General features: G+C 40.1%; 1 protein-coding gene across 3 annotated transcripts in view; it reads left to right on the forward strand.

The window, feature by feature from the left end:
* Positions 1 to 441: 441 nt before the first annotated feature.
* SLAIN2 (SLAIN motif family member 2) overlaps positions 442 to 14,299 on the forward strand; it is a 37,125-nt gene continuing 23,267 nt past the window's right edge. For all 3 annotated transcript variants that reach the window (XM_076336212.1, XM_076336214.1, XM_076336213.1), the window contains exons 1-2: positions 442 to 837; positions 10,512 to 10,660. In XM_076336212.1, the coding sequence (XP_076192327.1) occupies positions 482 to 837; positions 10,512 to 10,660 (505 nt within the window). In that variant the 5' untranslated portion in view covers positions 442 to 481. The remainder of the gene's footprint in view (positions 838 to 10,511; positions 10,661 to 14,299) is intronic.

Below are 14,299 nucleotides of genomic sequence, written 5' to 3' on the forward strand. Positions count from 1 at the left end.
AGACGCGACGGGAGACCAGGCCACGCCAGGCTGTTCCCTCAGGAGCGAGGTCGCCGGAGGAGCCCCTCAGACGGCGCCAGGCGACGGTGAGGCAGAGCCTTCCCTGACAGGGCCGCGGAGCGGCAGCACCCCAGCACCGGCGGCCGCCCCAACCGCCGCGGGGAGCCCCACCCCCAGCAACCTCACCCCACCCCGAACAACGGGAGAAGCGAGGGCGAGCGGTGACGCTTCCGGGTTACGCGCATGACGTCAGGGCGGTGGGCCGGGCCGGGGGAGCTGGTAAGATGGCGGCGGCGGCGGGCGGATGCACGTCCTCCACCACCACCCACGGGCGCCGCTGAGGAAGCGGCGGCAGCAGCAGCAGCGTCCGCGGCCCGCCCCGCCCCGCCACAGCCCTCCCCCTCCGCGGGCCGCCCGGCCATGTAGACGGGGCGGCGCGGCCGCCCTTCTCCGCGCAGCCGCCCCTCTGCCGGCGAGCGCCATGGAGGACGTCGGTTCGGGCGTGAACGCGGACGCGGAGGTGCGGAAGCTGCAGGAGCTGGTGAAGAAGCTGGAGAAGCAGAACGAGCAGCTCCGCAGCCGCCACGGCGCCCTGCCCTCCGCCCCCGCCAGCCCCAAGCGCCTCCTGAGCGGCGGGCCCTCCCCGTCGCCCCCCGCTGCCTCCCCGCCTGACGGCCGCTGCCTTAGCCCCAGGGCCGCCGCCCGGCGGCCGCCCCCCGAGGAGCTCGGCGGCGGCGCGGCCGGCGAGGAGGGCAACGGCCTCCTGGACGACGCGGCGCTGCTCAGGCCGGAGGAGCTGGAGCGGTTGGCCGGCTGCGAGGAGGACGAGACCGGCTGGTGAGGAGGCGACCGGGGTGGGGATGGGATGGGGTGGGGGCGCCCCTCTCCGCCGGCCCCCGCCGCCGGGAGGTGGGGAAGACACCGTCGTCCCCTTACCCCGCCGTCCGCGGGAGGAAGGGGTCGTTTCTAGACGTGTGCCTGGTGTCGGAGGTGGTCTGGGGGCTTTGTGTAGGGAGGCAGCCTCGCCCTCTGGGGCTGGATGAAGGGATTAGCTCTCCAAGATGTACTGAAGCCTGCAGGGGAAGGGTGTTTTGGTTTCTGCACATCACATCGCACCTCCCTGGAGGCCTGCAGCTCTGCTTTTGTTTGGTCGCGGTGAGGAGTATTACGTCGGGTCACTTGGAGACTGGAGCAGGCTCCAGTTCCGCTGCAAAATCAATTGCCAGTGTGTTCACAAGTTCAGAAGGTGTGGAGGTGTTGGGAAGCTTGTGGGAAAATTCTGGGGTAGTGCAGAATTAGCCCACAGGTACTGTCACACTTCTTCAAATGTGCATCAAACATGTTTTAAACCTTGATTTCTTTCAGCTGTGAAGGCAGCAAATGTAACATACTCCTTCATCTCAAATGTGTTGTCCTTAGGTGTTTTCATTTATTGCTAATGATGTAGGACCATGGTTTACCTTAGGTGGTACCTCTCTTTTTTAAATGGACTGCTTACCCTGCTGCTCCAGCAGAAACACCTGCAGGTGGCTGTTCACTTTGTCTTTATTACACTTGGATGAGCTTCTACTAAGAATTAAGAAGGCTTGCTCTCTTAACATCATGCTGTTCTCCAGCTGTCTTTTTGAAGTTTTCTATGGCACTAGTTGAGGAGCAGCATTAGAGCTGCAGGAGAAGTAGTGGGGAGGAGTACAGCGTCAACAGAGAAACAGAAGGGAAGCATGTACAGGGAGGAAAAGTGTAACAAAAGCAGTCTGACTCGGGTCAGAACTGGTTGTAACTTCATCTACAAAGGTCTCTTTCTGGAGTGAAAATGCAGACAAATTTAAACAAACAAAAATATCTTTCAGAGTTAGAAACACCTTTAAAAATGCTGGAATGATTCCATACATGAGCAATGTTTTAGTTGCTCAGGGAGGAGACAATGTGTGCACTTCCTCGGAGAAGTCATTTGCCTGACATCCAGCCTGATCCACTGGAGAAGTATGAGAGCATAAGTTTATTCTCATCCAACACGAGCTTACTAAATTAACACAAGGCATCATCTTCCAGATGATGAGTCTGTGCAAGGCAGCTACTCTTATTTCTCAGCTTGTGCCTTGTAATCTACTGGCTTATAGCATGAGGGTAATAGAATATGCTAAATTTGCACAGTAAATTTGGAGTGGGATGGCCAAATTTGTGAATGTAATTAATTCTAGTGACAATAGTTGTTATCGTTTTATATATTAATCCTAAATCATGGGCAACATAATGCATCTCTTCAGTGAAAGTTAATGTCACAACAGAGCATACAGTGACAGTGATGGCATAAATACTGTGTGTTTTTGTTTATGCAGTTCTGGACACTCAGGGGCAGGCCACGTAGTTCATTGAGCACTGCTCTTGCTGGTGTCAGGTGTTTGGCATATTACTTATGCTGCCTGTTATTATGGCTTCAGTCATGTCTCTATGTAAGTTCTAGTCCTCAAAAGACAATGAAACTTAAATGCAGTCTATTACACGTCTTCATTCCTTTCCTAATATTTTAGCAACTGTAATACTAATTTTCAATCTCAGACATGGGACAATGACTGAGACACAAAAGCATACACCTAGAAAAGAGCAGTTGTTAAAACTTACTTAGTCGTACATATCAAGAAATATGGCTATGTAATTAAAAAAACTTTGTCTTTTCATGCTATAGTTTAATATGCACTTAATGATAAATGTGGTTTGACTAGATGTATGATTTTTTTTGTTTTTCCAAATTGCTCTATAAAAATGGAAATCAAACTCCTGGAATTTTTGAACACCATTTACTTCAACTGTTGAGGCACTAAATACTCTAAAACCAATTTTTTTTCTTATGAAGGTAAGATGACTTTGTATTTGTGCATTTGATGAATGGAGGTTATTACTCTAAGTGAAGTTGGAAATTTTCAGAGGGCTAGCGGAGCAATCAAAAAGAAACAAGCCTGTTAAAATAGGAGGGATGATGTAAGTGGATTTCCCTTAAACTGTTTCATAAAGATCCCACTCTTAAGGCCTCGATTATGCAAGGTTACTCAAAAAGTAATTGAATCAACTGAAAGGGTGAATGTACTTGATGAAATTTAAACCTCATGTGAACTCTTTTCAGGTTCAAATGGATTTGGATCACTACTGCTTAACCCAAAATCCTGTTTAAACTATGGGATTATACCACTGTGTAGAAATCAAAGACCACTTACAAGCTGAGGAAACCTCATGTGGAAATAAACTAAATTTAAGTCACAGTTTGTGCATAAAAAATTGCTTCATATTGTCTGTTTTGGTTGTCTACATAGAGAAGCTCAGAGACCTTGCTGTGGGAGATGATAGATGATGAAGGGTGCTGGTTATCTCTGTTCTTCTCTCTGCTTTGTGTAATACAGGCATTTTTTCAGTCCATGTATTCATATACCCCGTTATGAAATTGTGTGCAGCCTTGTAATGGCAGAAGAAATAGTTTTCTTCACTGCTAAAATTACATTGTTTTACATTTAATGCTCACATGAGATTAGTACCTGTGAAGTTTGGCTATGAATTTAAGATGGAATAGTTGAAACTGTGACTGAAATTGATACTGGAACGTAACATGGTTTTTTAAATCTACGTTTTGGAGTTGATCAGCTCATTTTTAGGTTTTAATTCTTTAAATGCTTTTAGATAAGTCTATACAGGACAGAAGTGTAAAGTGAAAAATGAAAGGAGAAGATAGAACTAGCCTAAATTAAAGTGAAAAGAACTTTGATACTGCTGCTGTAGTAGCAGCATTAGCTATTAAAACAGCCTTACAGTATTAGTGAAGTTTGGGATTGTTTATATTTTTGTGTGTTTTTTTTTCTTTGCTGTAGTTAGTTAAATCCAGGTATGTTTTAGGTTTTAAACAGTTTAGCACATAAGACAATCTTCAAATCATATGGTAAATTACTAAAAATATTTCAGTGAATTTAGATTGAGTTTCTTGGCCATATGCTTCCGAATCCTGTTTAATGTGCCGAAACTTTCTTCCTACTAGGGTACTGAAGGCTGCAAATAGGCACATATGCACATGCACACAGTACTGAGCTGTACCTAGTCCCATGGAGACTTTGCTTTAGGCCCGCTAATTACTTCCTTGAGAAGTTACCAGTGACTTTGGTAATCTGTTCTATGGGTGTTCCTATTTAGCTGTTCTTGAACCAGATTGGATAAATTTAATTTTTTTCAAATTTCAATCTGAACAGGTCTTTTTTTATTAATCAATTAAAAAGACAAAAGGGCAGGAAGGGGGACCAGAGTGGAGAAATCTTCAGAGAGGCAGGACAAGGTTTACAGCTCCTTGCCTTACTTGCTGGGTAAGGTTGGGTGTGGATGCGTAGCACATTCGAGACAACTTGGTAACAGTATGCAAGGTGGCTTGCTGAGCTGCTTTTCAAAAGTGAGCTGTCCCCAGTTTATTGCAGGGTAAGTGTGCACGCGTGGGCAATTGCTGTGGATTAGTTAATGTGCTGTGCATCCACTATAACTTGCTTTGTGGTAACTTGTTACACAGTCACATACCTAAACTTTCTGAGGAGCTTTCTTCTAAATGTGAGGAAAATATATAGTGCTTTTTCTTCAAAATTTATATGCAGTATGTGCATAAAAGAATGTAGAGCTTGCTGTGTATCGGTTTTGTACATATAATTCCTCAGCAAACTTCAGAACAGTTGCGTCCTCTTTAAATGATAGTGCTATAAAAGCTAGTGTAGCACTTATCAGTGTTTTTATGTCACTGCAATCTAAAGTCTCCTTGGTAGGGCTGAAATAGCTAACAGCTGACTGACTTCATTTACAAAGGGCAGTTACTGTGTGTTTAAAGTGAAATTACTGGTGGGTTGTTAATATTGATAGTTCAAAGTGATATTTTTAGTGTTTTTGAAGACCTCATATTGGTTTGGTATCCTGTTTAGTTAAAATGGAAAGCAAGTACTTTTACTATTATACACATTCTCATTCAGCAGCTATTTCTATTAAATTGGCACCTATTTTTAATAGTCTACGTTGCCATTCTAGTCATCCATTCCAGTTAGTTGGCTAAGTGGCTGTTACGAGATACAGAGGATGAAAACATAATTGTCATCTGTAATTACTGTCTTTCAGCTCATATTGCTTAATGTCCTTTGAGCACTAATTTTGTTTTGGAACCCTAAAGTTTGCCATAGTGAGCTAGTAAAGTGTAGGGTGAGTGATTCAGGATAGAGCTGCACCTGAATGAACCCCCACTGCTGAAATTGTATTGCAGCATTTCCTCTTCAGCTGCTAAAATGGCATTGTATTAATGTGGTTTAGGCCTCCTGGAAACTGGACAGGTTCTGATCAATTCCTGCCCTGTGACCTAAGTAAAAGAGAAATTGATGCTTTTAATTTTGTGGCAGATTAAATGTCAATCTCATTTAAAGTAGCTTTTTTAACCAAATTCAGATAATGGCTTCTCAAACTAGGAAGATAACTTGAAAAGAAGCATGTGAGAGAACTCAGGATTAGAGAAGTTAAGTTTGTCAAATGAAAGAACTAGTGTAACATCAAATAATATTCCATTTGACTAATGTCTTTGAGATATGTTTGTTGTGAAATGGATTTTGAGGACTGTAGGAAGAACTTTTTTCCATTTCTAACTTCTTGTGTGATATTTATGGCTTTTAAACGTTTGATATTTTGATATTATGAAAGCTTCATTACGAATTTCCTGTATTGTCTTAATGGTATTCCTGAAATTTACCTCATAATCATGTCTTGTTTAGACATAATTCACATTTCTACTTTTTGTAGGTGTTGGTAGAGCCTAGTAATTAAGCAGACTTCTATTTTGGAACACATTTAATAGGACAGAGAACTTCTCAACTTTTCTCTATTCCATATAAGTATCAACAATACCATGTTAGAGCATATATGCTGCAACAAATTCCTTCTGAAAAGCTTCTCAAACAGTGGACAGTTGTACAGAGTTTGTGTGACAGTTCTGGGGAAGCTACATGATGGTGTTACAGGAGTCTTCCAAGCTTTGAAGGCCCCTTTTCCCGTTCTACAACATCCCTTTCAAACAGCAACATGTTCTTTTGAGATGAGGAAATGCATAATGGCTATAATTTCCAGCAACTAGCCAGAGCACAGCTAACTATCTTTAATTGTTGGTGACAGGAAGGTAGTTGTTTCCAGTTGTGCTTTGCAACCTCTCTGAATCCTCCCAATTCTACTTGAAAATCACATCATGTATGAGATGTGCTGCTTTAATATGAAGGTTTAATGGGATTGTCAAAGCATTTTTGTAGTATTCATCTCCTTATTTTGAGAGACCTGGAGTTTTGCTGTAACTCATGCATCTCGGAACTAGAAGCATTCCGTTAAGTATACCAACAAATTAGTAATTACAGGCTGAGCAATGTGTCTCAGTCAGTTACAACTGCAGGATAGGAACTTTGCAGGGGTGGGGGAGGAGGAAAGCAGAAATCTGTGGGCCAGATATGTGCAAGGATGTCACTTAGTTTTTGTATATTTTTTCTTTACAACCAGAGATTTTCTTCAGATCTTTATCTGCAGCTGTTTATTCAAAATCCATCTTAAATACTTATTTAAATTGCTCCAAATAGGATCTCCTGAAAGTTTTAGACTGAGCTAAAAGGGTTTAGATTGACACTGTTGTATTCTAAATTGTCTATTTCCAAGACTGTCCAGTATTATTGTCTCCTGACTTATTTATTTTTAGTAGCTTTTCATTGTGGAATTTCCCTCCTGTATTTTAGGGGAATTTCTTAACGATCTGTCCTTAGATTTCTATTTTTTCTTCGCAATCTTCTCTTCAGGTTGCTTTCTCGATCCTGCTTTTGCCCGCAATGTGTTTTGTCTGCTCTCTTGTTTCATCGCCTCTATTGTACCTGCCAGTTTCAGCTGAAAGTTAATGTAGCTAAAATAAACAAGCTCTAACTCAAGTTCCTTCCACTTGCCATCTTCTTTCTAATTCAGAACTGTGACTTCATATTTATCTGCATGTTTTTCCCTCACTCTTGTACTGAGCAGTAGAAGGATTTTGATACAAAAAGACTCTTCCTTTCTTCCTGATTAGAATCTTGGCTTCTGGTTTTGTGACTGCAGCAGCTATCCTCTTGTATTTTAATGCACTGGGAGGTGTTCCTCAGGTGAGGTAATCCTTATGCAGATATTCCATTCCTACCTCAATGTTGTGCCTCTTTCTTCAAAGCCTTTTCCGACTCAGCTGTGTCCCAGTGCAACATGCTACAGCTTGCCCTGTTTGGTTGACATCATATGAGCTTGTAGTGACACTAGTCTTTCTGCAAAAGCTCTGCCCGTTGTGCTGCGTCTTCCTGGAACTAATCAGTAGAGCCCCTGGCTGCTTTAAACTTCAGATTGGTGCTGCTGTGGTATAGTTGACTAGTGACAGCTGAAGGAAGGGAATATTACTGTGTGCACCAGAATCACAGTGTCTGGGCTTCTTAATGCTGTTTCAAAATAGATCGAAGTCCCTGGGCTTCTTTTTATATACCGTTTTCTTTTACTTGACCTTGTGTCACTGAATTGTAGAGTCTACTCTCTTGTGGAGAAATTGGAGTGTAGGTTTCTGTTGTGTTAACATTTGTAGTATGGGTGGTAACTGTAAGCTGTCAGCTTCCTCAATCGTTTTCAACTTCCTGTTTTAAGAAAGTGGTTTAATAGTGTTTAAAGATGTATGAAGTCATACCAGTAATCTTCAATCTTGAAGTTGCTGTGCTGCCAGTCAGTGCTGTTGCATTGCTGTAGAATGCATTAACAGGTACAAATGTTACCTCTTCTGGAAAGCTCTTCAGCTAAGGAGGACCTATATCTTTTAGGTCAAACAGTAGTTTGACAAAGAAGATCACTTAGCTGTATGAAGTTATTTGTACATGCTTCATAGTCGTCTTTCTGTTCTTTTTCCCTTCCTGCTGTTGGGAAGAGAGGAGGAAGTAGTAGAAGCATCACTCTGATTCTTAGCCTTGCCCTTGGTCTTATTTTTTTAATCCAAATTAGGCAAAGCAAGTAGAATTAAGTCAGTTTCAAAACTTGAGATTGGCTGTTCTTTGTCAGATGGGAAGTTAAGATCACTGCTTTATAATAATGAGACTTTGTAATTGCATGATGTGCAAGAAACTGTCCTGAAAGAGCCATTGTGTTACTGCATTGATGCACATGTGTTTGTCATGAGGTAGTGGATTTGCATGAAATAGGTATATTCTAAAGTTCTGTTTTTTCTTGAAATGTAAGGTGTGGAACAAAGGATGTTAAAGGAAAAACAGTTGACTGGAAAGAGATGGGAGAATCTGCAATATATGTTTGGTTAGAAAGGGAGGTGGAAAAGTGGGAGCTGTGTGAGCCTGGATTGCTTCAGTGAATAAACTACTTGTGAAACAAATGTAACAATTGGAAATTGCAGAAAAGAATGTGTTGGTGCTTAAAATACCAGGTGCCATTTTGATTAGAGTAGTCTCGTAGGTTTGTTGAAGATATCCCTTTTGTGTGTCTTTCAAAGATGACATGCACTTTAATTTCTTGCCTGCTATAGTGGGTATTACTGTAAACACTTCAAATGTGCATGGAACTTCTCAAACACAGCAAGGCATGTCAGCTACCCAGAGAGCTCGGAGTGAGTCTAGCCTGTATGGCACAAAAGTTGGCTTTGTTGCCTTTGACATTCTTTGTATTGTGTAAACATACCTTAGGACAGAAAAGAGTACAGGCAAATAAACGCTAAAAAGACAGTAAATTTGAAGTGTTTAGAGAGCTAGTAAATGTTAAACACTACTTTTAACTATATGCAGATAATCACAGAAAGTACAGCAGTTTATGTAGTTGCTTACATAGAACTGTAAAAATTGAGTGATTCTTGTGCTTTCCAAGGATCTTCAGGGCTATAAATACGTGATGGGCTCTTAGCTTTTCTTGTGGGCAGAGTGCTTTTAAGGATTGTAAGGATTTCTCCAAAATCAGTTTTAATGACCAGCATGATACTGGCCAGAGCATAAGCCACACAGACTATAGGATGTGGGCAGTGGCTATTTGCATTGTTACAAACAGCTTCATTTTTGTTTGAAAACCTGGCAGCTAATAAAAATCCTCTCTCCTGCATTTGCAAACATAGCTTTCTAATTTCAGTGTTTATGAGGGAAGAGTGTTTCAGAGCATGCTCTAAACAGTGATCAGTGTTTCGGGTGAGATATTTGTGGTGGTTTTATAAGCATGCTTCTTGGGAAGCTTTTGTAAGAAGTGACCTTAAGGGTAGTAAATTAAAAAAAACACAACTTTTAAAGCTGTTTATAAAACAAACTGAGTTCAAGTTCTAGAATTACAGAGGAAGGATCAGCTAATAATCTCGTAATAGAGCTGTGGGAAATAACCTCTGTGTTGCTGATGTCATTGGCATAATTGTCTGATTAGGCTGTCAAATGTTCCTACATTAGTGTGGCATACAACCATATTCACTTGGAGTATGAAGTCTGTCATTACTTCTAGAAGAAACACTTGTTTAACTGTTTCTGCATATGCGTAAACTCCAGTTAGAGCTGTAGATCTTGCAGTTCACTGTTGCCTTTTGCTGAAATGCATTTCCAAGTTTGGTTCTAGTCCAAAGATAAGGCTTAAATATCCCTATTTTGAGTGTGTGATTGGTTATGACTTATCCTTTAATCTGTTTGTTGAGGGAGGAGAAATTTTCAGCTAAATTTCTAGAGCCTTTAAACTGGAATACTTCTTTCTTCAGTCATAGAATGCTGATGTTAAAATAAGTGAATGGAGATGCTGACGGGCAAAGGCCTCAGCATGTCCTGCAGAACAATATAATATCATTGTTTTTCTCTACTCTCCTATGTGCATTATCTCTTGTTCCTTGTTTTTAATGCTTGACTGTATACTGCTTAGGACAGAGATAGTTCCTTTGTTCTGTATTCAAAAGAAGACTAAAGGATCAGGTGCTAGGATACAAATTATAAGTAAAAATAAAATGTTATTGTTCAAGGCTACTGAAATAGTAGATGTGTTCTGTGCACTTTAGCACTGTTCCTGGGCTATTAAGGTGCTTATCACTTGCTGTATCTTTGTGTTTAGGAAACCAACAGTTGCGTATTGCATAGTGCTTTATTTCCTTCTTTCAGATGAATGTTACTTAAATCTGAAAAGATTAATCTTGATTTGTACATTTATGTGAAATTGTCCATACACCTAACGTGTCTGAAAAGTGGAGACTTTTTTTTCTGGCATATCAGTCAGTATATTGCAGTGTAGCAATATAGGCATCGCTTCCTGCCAGAAGTCCTTGGGTAGCCACATGTTATCAGTATTATACTGTATCCAAAATAGTTAATTAAAAGGTAAAACTTGTGCTTTCTTTATATTTTGGGATTGTACTGTAGATATAGTATAAAAATAGGAATAGCATGGTATGTGGTGTATTGTTACATGCCTGATCTTATGCTCATTTTGTCTGTCTTCATAGATATTTTTTTTCCTCTCCTTTTCAGGTTATATATGTCCCCAAAGAAGAAACTGACTCCAGTGCAAAAATGTGTCAGTCCATTAGTTTGGTGCAGGCAGGTATTGGATTACCCAAGTCCTGACATTGAATGTGCTAAAAAGTCGCTGATTCACAGGCTGGAACAGACAATGTCAGGTGAGTTCCTGCATACTAACACCGCTGGGTTGTACATGTTTATTCTGAAACAGAGTCGGAATTAGCTGATAGTTGTTAGAGAAGAGGGTGACATCCAGCAGTTACTTCTATCTAAAGTTTTTAGTATGGCTTGCAAACAGTAACTCATTCCACTCATTTTCTGGACTGTATGAATAAAATGAAAGGAAGCATTAGATCCTGAGTCATGATTTCAGAGTTTTATACTACCTGCATAGTTACGATTTGGTCAGAAGTTTTTCAGGAAGAAACAATGTCCTTAACTTGGAGGTTTTCTTGTCTTATTTTAAGAGAAGCCTGTATTGAACTATCGTAATTGTTAGGTGCTTGTCAGCATGTTAACACGGAGCTTAGTTTTCTGCTAGATGAGCTATTCTTTTTTTCATCTAAAGAAATGGAGGCTGAAGTTCTTGAATACTTTGGGGAGGTAATACTGATTTCTTTTCCTCCCATCCCCAGTAACTTAAGATCTTGTCACAGATTAAAAAAGTCCAGAGTTCATGATTCTTCCTTGATACAAATTAGTTGGTTATATTCAAAACTGGAGAAGGACTGAGCATTTGGCCCTGTGAGGATGAAAGCCTAGATTCTCCACCCTCTTACTCCCAGCCTTTTTGATGTCAAACCAGCAGCAAAACGCTGAAGGTCTGATTAGAATTCTCTGTCCATCTGGTTTCTTGCTTTATTTTAATTTCTTTGTTAGAGCCTATTATTTTTTTAAAAAAAGTTATGCTGAGACATAACTTTCTTTCTTGCTATTAATATCTGTTCTCTCCCTGTATTTCCATCTTTTTGCAGTCTTGTGCTACCTGTGATCTATCTTTTTTTAACTGTTATCTTCAGGAATTAGCAGAATGGCTGGACTTGAGCTAAGAATATATGAACACACAGTTCCAGGAGTGTTCCCAACTACTGTCTCCTTTACATGGTTATACATAAACTTTGTGCTGAGCTTATTTGACTGTAACTTTTTTCCCCTCCTTGGATTCTTTTCTGGAGTGATTCAGTCTTTATTTTGGTTTGTACTAAAATCGTCCATAATAAAATTTGAAAACATTGCTGGTAGATCACATGAGAAGTCCATTTCTTATTTTCATAAAAATCGGGGGTATAATGGTGAAAGTGCCTTCAGTATGAGTCACCTTTGATCTTCCCCTATTTCTTGTGCTTTGTGTATGCTGCTTTGACGAATGTCTATTAACAATTTTCCTGAACAGTTAACATGATATGTAGTTTGCTACAGGCAAAGACTGAAATTCTAAACAATGAAAAGTACCCAGATCCCAGGGATTTATGAACAATGATACAAGTTTGGGAATTCGAATACTACTGAGTATTTAGGACTGGATAGCAGTAAGTTAAGCATGAACAATTTTGTTCATGGTTTAACTTCTTTTCAGAACTGAGTAAAAATCTTCCCCAAGTACCACGAATTCTGTTACCCTTAGGGTATCTTTAAAAATTCAGTCATAGTTGAATCAGAGTGTCAGGAAGCTTCCCTATGAAATGGACAAACTTGAAAGTTTGATCATTCAAATGATGTGTCTGGGCAACTTTACCTCTTTTTTTTTTTTCATAGACCTGAGAATCTGCCTCTGGCAGTGATACTTGCAAGAATACTGCGATTCATCTATACTACTAATAGGGGAAAACATTAGTGGTAGAAGAGATGGGCACTAATACTGCTGGTTGGAGCAGATTGCATGAAAAAATGAATTTGTAACAAAAATACCTGTCCTTTAGAGCAACCAGCCTACTTAAAAATATAGGGTAGCAGGAAGCTCCACTGGAGAAGAGTAGTGGTGCTTGTAACCTTGTGTGTGTTTCCTACCCCACAAGTTCTGGAATATCTTGTGACTTCTATTTTACATAGTACTTGTACCTCATGGACCCATCATTTAACCTATTACTAGTTACTGGTTCAGTTTATCAATTTCAGTTCTGATCTCTGTGGATAAGGCTTTTCATACTACTGTTACTTTTTCTCCTGAATCCTTGTTGATGTTTCTTTTGCCTTGACTATTCTATCTTTGTCAGTTCCTGTTATGTCTTTCTAATCTAATATAATTTTGCTGTTTCTCAGTCTCAAATGCACTCTTGTATTCCACATTTTTCCTCTTCCTCCTTATAAAGAAATCTTTTCCATTGCATGATAATAAAGGAGGGAAGAGCGGCTTTCAGCTCCGTGCTACTGTGGGCAGTTACTGAGAACACAGGGTGCACAGTGCCTTGTCACTAGTTAGTTCAGGTTTACAATTGCAGAGCGAGTCCTGCTCAGTGTTAGAAGCATGTTCAGACTAGAGGGAACCTTAGGTATATTATGGTGCAAAGACCTCTCTTAGCCATGCCTCAAGTCCCTGGTGAAAAGTGCAAGAGTGCATTTCATGTTGGCTGGAAACCATGGCTTCCACATGGTGGTCTAAAATCGTATGGGGTAGAGCACATCAAGAAAGCAACTGCAGGAACAGAGAAATACTAGGCGGAAGAATTTCTGGAAGAGATCTTTCTTAAGACATAGTTGCACAGAATTAGAAAAGAGTAACTTTGGTCATATTGCAGTTTTTACTGAGGCAGCATTTCTATTTTAATTTTTGAAATCAAATGCATGATCAGTATAGCTGGTAGGAGAACTTTGTGGCTGTATGTGTAAAAACTGTCATTTTCCATGCTGAGTTTGACTTTTCAGTTAAGCATTGAGCTTGTCCAAAACCAACTGTTATTTAGCTAACTTTGGTCTCAGTGATAGACTTTGCTAATGATTGTTTTGAATTACTACAGGGACTGCTAGAATAAATTTGTCACTTAATCATAACAAAAATAAGTATCAGGCCTCTAGCATCTGGAAAGATTGCACCTGATTCATACATAGATCTTCTGAACCACCTAAGCATGAGTTTTCTGCACTCAAATTCTTCTATTCCTATTTTCTAGAGCAAAAGAGAGATTCAAGACCAATTTAACAAAATGTTGACTAAAATAAATTAGATGCTGCATTCTGTTTCTGAATGTTATAAAAGAAAATTTACATTAAAATAAAAATGTTCATCATTAACCCTCCCCTCTGGTGTTTTGAAGCTAATGTGTAATCTCTTGTAAGCTAATGTTTCATCTAATATAGCATTATTTTAGTGTTAAAATGAGTTATGTCTTGCTAATGTTGTCTGACACTCCTAATAAAGACTGTATCTCTAGTTGTTGTAAAAATAGTAATGTCTTCTGAAGTTACAGGAATTGCTGTTGGAAAAACTTTAGGAATTCTAGCCCAGAGAAATGGTTTGAATCCAGCTTTTTTTTCCTGGGGAAAAATACAGTGCTGAGGAAGGTAGAAGTTCACATTAGCTAGGATGAAACCTGCTGTACCATATAAAGTGTCATCATGTACCGGAGCATACTTTTTATATGTAACAAAAGTATGCTTTCTTTCATCTAAAGAAATCTGTATGTGATCAAATGTTTTGTATCATTATGGATATGTACAAAGAACCTGTTTTGAAGGTTATACAGTAGTACAATTGTTTTCTAATTTGTGGTTAATATTTTAAAATACTTGCCTGTGTAATAAGTACGAAATAAAGAACTATTGTGCAGACTACTTTTAGGGTTTTTTTACTTTTCATCTCC

This window comes from Aptenodytes patagonicus, chromosome 4 (assembly GCF_965638725.1).
Source record: "Aptenodytes patagonicus chromosome 4, bAptPat1.pri.cur, whole genome shotgun sequence".
Classification (NCBI taxonomy): domain Eukaryota; kingdom Metazoa; phylum Chordata; class Aves; order Sphenisciformes; family Spheniscidae; genus Aptenodytes; species Aptenodytes patagonicus.